This window comes from Cynocephalus volans, chromosome X, assembly GCF_027409185.1.
Source record: "Cynocephalus volans isolate mCynVol1 chromosome X, mCynVol1.pri, whole genome shotgun sequence".
Taxonomy (NCBI): domain Eukaryota; kingdom Metazoa; phylum Chordata; class Mammalia; order Dermoptera; family Cynocephalidae; genus Cynocephalus; species Cynocephalus volans.
Window position 1 is genome coordinate 166,907,154 of NC_084478.1, and position 3,094 is coordinate 166,910,247.

Sequence of the window (3,094 nt, forward strand, 5' to 3'; positions counted from 1 at the left end):
CAGCAGGAGTGGCTGGAAGAGACCAAAGCAGGAAAGAGATGGGGGGAGAAGACGGACACCAACCAAGACTAGATTTCACAGCCTGGTAGGGACCACCATCTCCTGGGAGGTACAGTCTCCCAGGGGCCCAGCTGACCCAGACAGTCCTGGCGATACCCAAGTTTGGACTAACTGGGGACTGGCCCTTGAGCAAACCAGAGAGGCCAGCAACAGGCCTCCCCTGTCTTCAGGGGTGCGTGTGGCCATGGGATCAAGGCTGCTCAACTCATCCAGGGTCTGGCGCTGTGAAACCATGTGTCTGTCAGCACATGGGAGACATTTCTGGGAATCTGAACCACCCTTTCTACAATTTGAGAAAAGAGAGAAGCTGGGGTGCCCAGCTACCTGTCCCCTTACCTACACTTGGCCAGGACTCAATCTCCAGACTGGCTGTGAGCCACCTATGTGACATCACATGACAAATAAAGAGGACAATGACTTCAGCAGCCTGTTGCCCCCCTACCAAGATTCTAGAATCCTGTGGACAGTATTTATTGGGCATCGCCACTGAGACCAAAGGCAGTTTGTACTTACTGGGACAGTGGTTAATGGTGTGGGGTACAAAGTGCTCCTGATGACAGTGTAGCCCATGGATAGTCAGGATACTGACGACAGTGAAACCGAGCTCGCCTCATCTTCTGGTGGAGAGCCAGCAAGCAGGGTCCCACGTGATCCAAACCTGGATCCGAGGGAGGTATCAGACGGCCCAGGTGACCAAGCTGTGGGACAAGATGCAGACTCCCAAAATGATGAACAACCAGCAGATCAAAACCAACGTGCGTCCAGTGTAGAAAAAGACAGTGACCCCAGAACACTCTCCTTCCCGAGGAGGCTCTGGAAGATTGTTGAGGATGACGCTTTCGAGTCTGTGCACTGGGATGACGATGGACACACTGTGATCATAGAGCAAGACCTTTTCCAGAGGGAAATTCTTCGCCGGAGAGGCGTGGACAGGATTTTTGAAACAGACAGCATGAAAACCTTCATTTGCCAAATGAACCGCTATGGATTCAGCAAAATACGCCCAAAGGCCTCTTCAGCTGATTCTCGGGGGAACAAGAAACTTATGTTAAAGTAGAAAATGTTCCTCTTACACCTTTTCTCTGTTACTCAAACATCTTTACAGGATGCCAAGATGAGTGATATACTACAAGAGTTTCATTTGTGAAGACAACTTTAACATGACCTATTATTCACTGAAAGATCAAAATCAACACTTTGAAAGCACAGATTTTGATATGAAACTACTGCCCCCTTAGAGATACTCTGTGGGTAGGGGTCGAGACTCTGAGAGCCAGGGAATGTCAAATGAACATACTGCCACCCTCACTTATGAATTGTTTCTCTTTAGTGAGGTCATGCTATAGGGCACAGTGACACTTGCCAGCCCCTTAAACATTTCATTTCTCCATCATCAAATATGACCCTTGAGATTCTGGGGGAGAAAAGGAATGGACATCTAATCTCAGAGTAATTAAAATGTTTCCTTTTGTTTCAGCCTTACAGGAACCGCAATTTTCAGAGACCAGCCTGGGCTCCTTGAGAACATTCACAGTAAAGGTGACCTCAGAAACACTGCTCCTCCAGCAACCTGTGCACCAACCACAAAGAGAAAGAAGCTGGTACCTACGAGACAATCCCTACGAATCCAACACATTAACGCCAAGAAAGAAGCCAACAGCAAGTCCCAGGCTGAAGCCCCAAATGTCCAGGGACCCAGTAACCCTCAGTTCTCCATGTTCCGTGGGGGTACACGGTCTAGGAGCAGTGTTGCTAGACATCCCATAGGAAATCGTCCCCCTCAAGAGCCAAATGATCCCAGTAGGAGGGAAGTCACCTCTGTGAAAGTTCGGTGTGAGCCCAGGGCCGACACTGGGATGGAAGGTGCAGGGGATCCGGTACCCAACCTCCCACTTTACCCAGGCAATGGTTTCCGAATGTCCATGTATTGCATCTATTATCCCATTCGGATGGCTTCCCTCTTAGTAACGTCTCCCAGTGAGCTGCCCAACAACGAGGAGCAGGAGGGCTCCTCCGAGTGTACATGTGCATTCTGTGAACAGTTTAAGGACAATCCAGGTCTCTAAACTCACAGGCCACTGAGGAGTGATAAAAAGGGACATTTTCCTCAGTACCATACTGTGGGAGCTAAAAATTAATATATAAATTCACACACACACACACACACACACACACACACCCACCCACAAAACCGGGGGGGGGGAAGAAGATATAACAACCACAATTACTTGAAGTTGATACGACAAGCAAACAGAAAGGACATTGTTGGGGGGAGGGGGGAGGGAGAAGGGAGGGAGGTTTTGGTGATGGGGAGCAATAATCAGCCACAATGTATATCGACAAAATAAAATTAAAAAAATAAATAAATAAATAAAATAATAATAATAATAAAAAAATTAAATAAAATAAAAATGTAAATCAGGTCAATTAGAATAAAACCCAAAGACCTTACCGCAGTCCAAAAAAAAAAAAAGGGACATTTTGTAATGGTGAACAATTTTTGGTCTTAATAAACACAACAAAATCCCACGGTAGCAAATAAACCATCTAAATGAGAATCAGGACTCCGTGTCATTTCTAACCGTCTATACCACACCTGTCTCACTGACATGAGGCTAAAGACCCTGCCCAGGACAGGCTTGGTCCCTGTTGCCCTCTTCCATTTGAGACAGCAGCATTTCCACACACTCAGCAAAGGACTTTCTAGAAACTGTGAGGGCTCGCCCAGCAAGATCCAGTCCCCTGAGCCTTGCCTGCTGCTCAGGAGACAGAACAGCCTCACTCCTGACCTTGGGAGCATCACCTTACATTATTCCCATACCGTGAAACTGGAGATTCCTTCCTCATCGCTGTCCCCACACTGTTCCCAGGAAGTTTCTGTTCCACAGCTAAGTGTCCCAACCCAGCACCCAGGGGCCCTCCAAAGAGGCTGCCCCATCTGCCAAGGGAAGTACAACCACTATGTCCTGGCTCAGAAGAGACCAGCCACTCCAGTCCATGCCTGGCGGGAAAGCCCATGATCCTCATAGCTAAC

At 48.0% G+C, this 3,094-nt stretch overlaps 1 protein-coding gene across 1 annotated transcript; it reads left to right on the forward strand.

Moving 5' to 3' along the window:
- Window positions 1-578: 578 nt before the first annotated feature.
- LOC134368527 (heat shock transcription factor, X-linked member 3-like) lies at window positions 579-2,126 on the forward strand. Its single transcript, XM_063084965.1, has 2 exons — window positions 579-1,113; window positions 1,538-2,126. The coding sequence occupies exons 1-2, from the start codon at window positions 629-631 to the stop codon at window positions 2,124-2,126; spliced, it is 1,074 nt and encodes a 357-aa protein (XP_062941035.1). The 5' UTR covers window positions 579-628.
- Window positions 2,127-3,094: the final 968 nt, after the last annotated feature.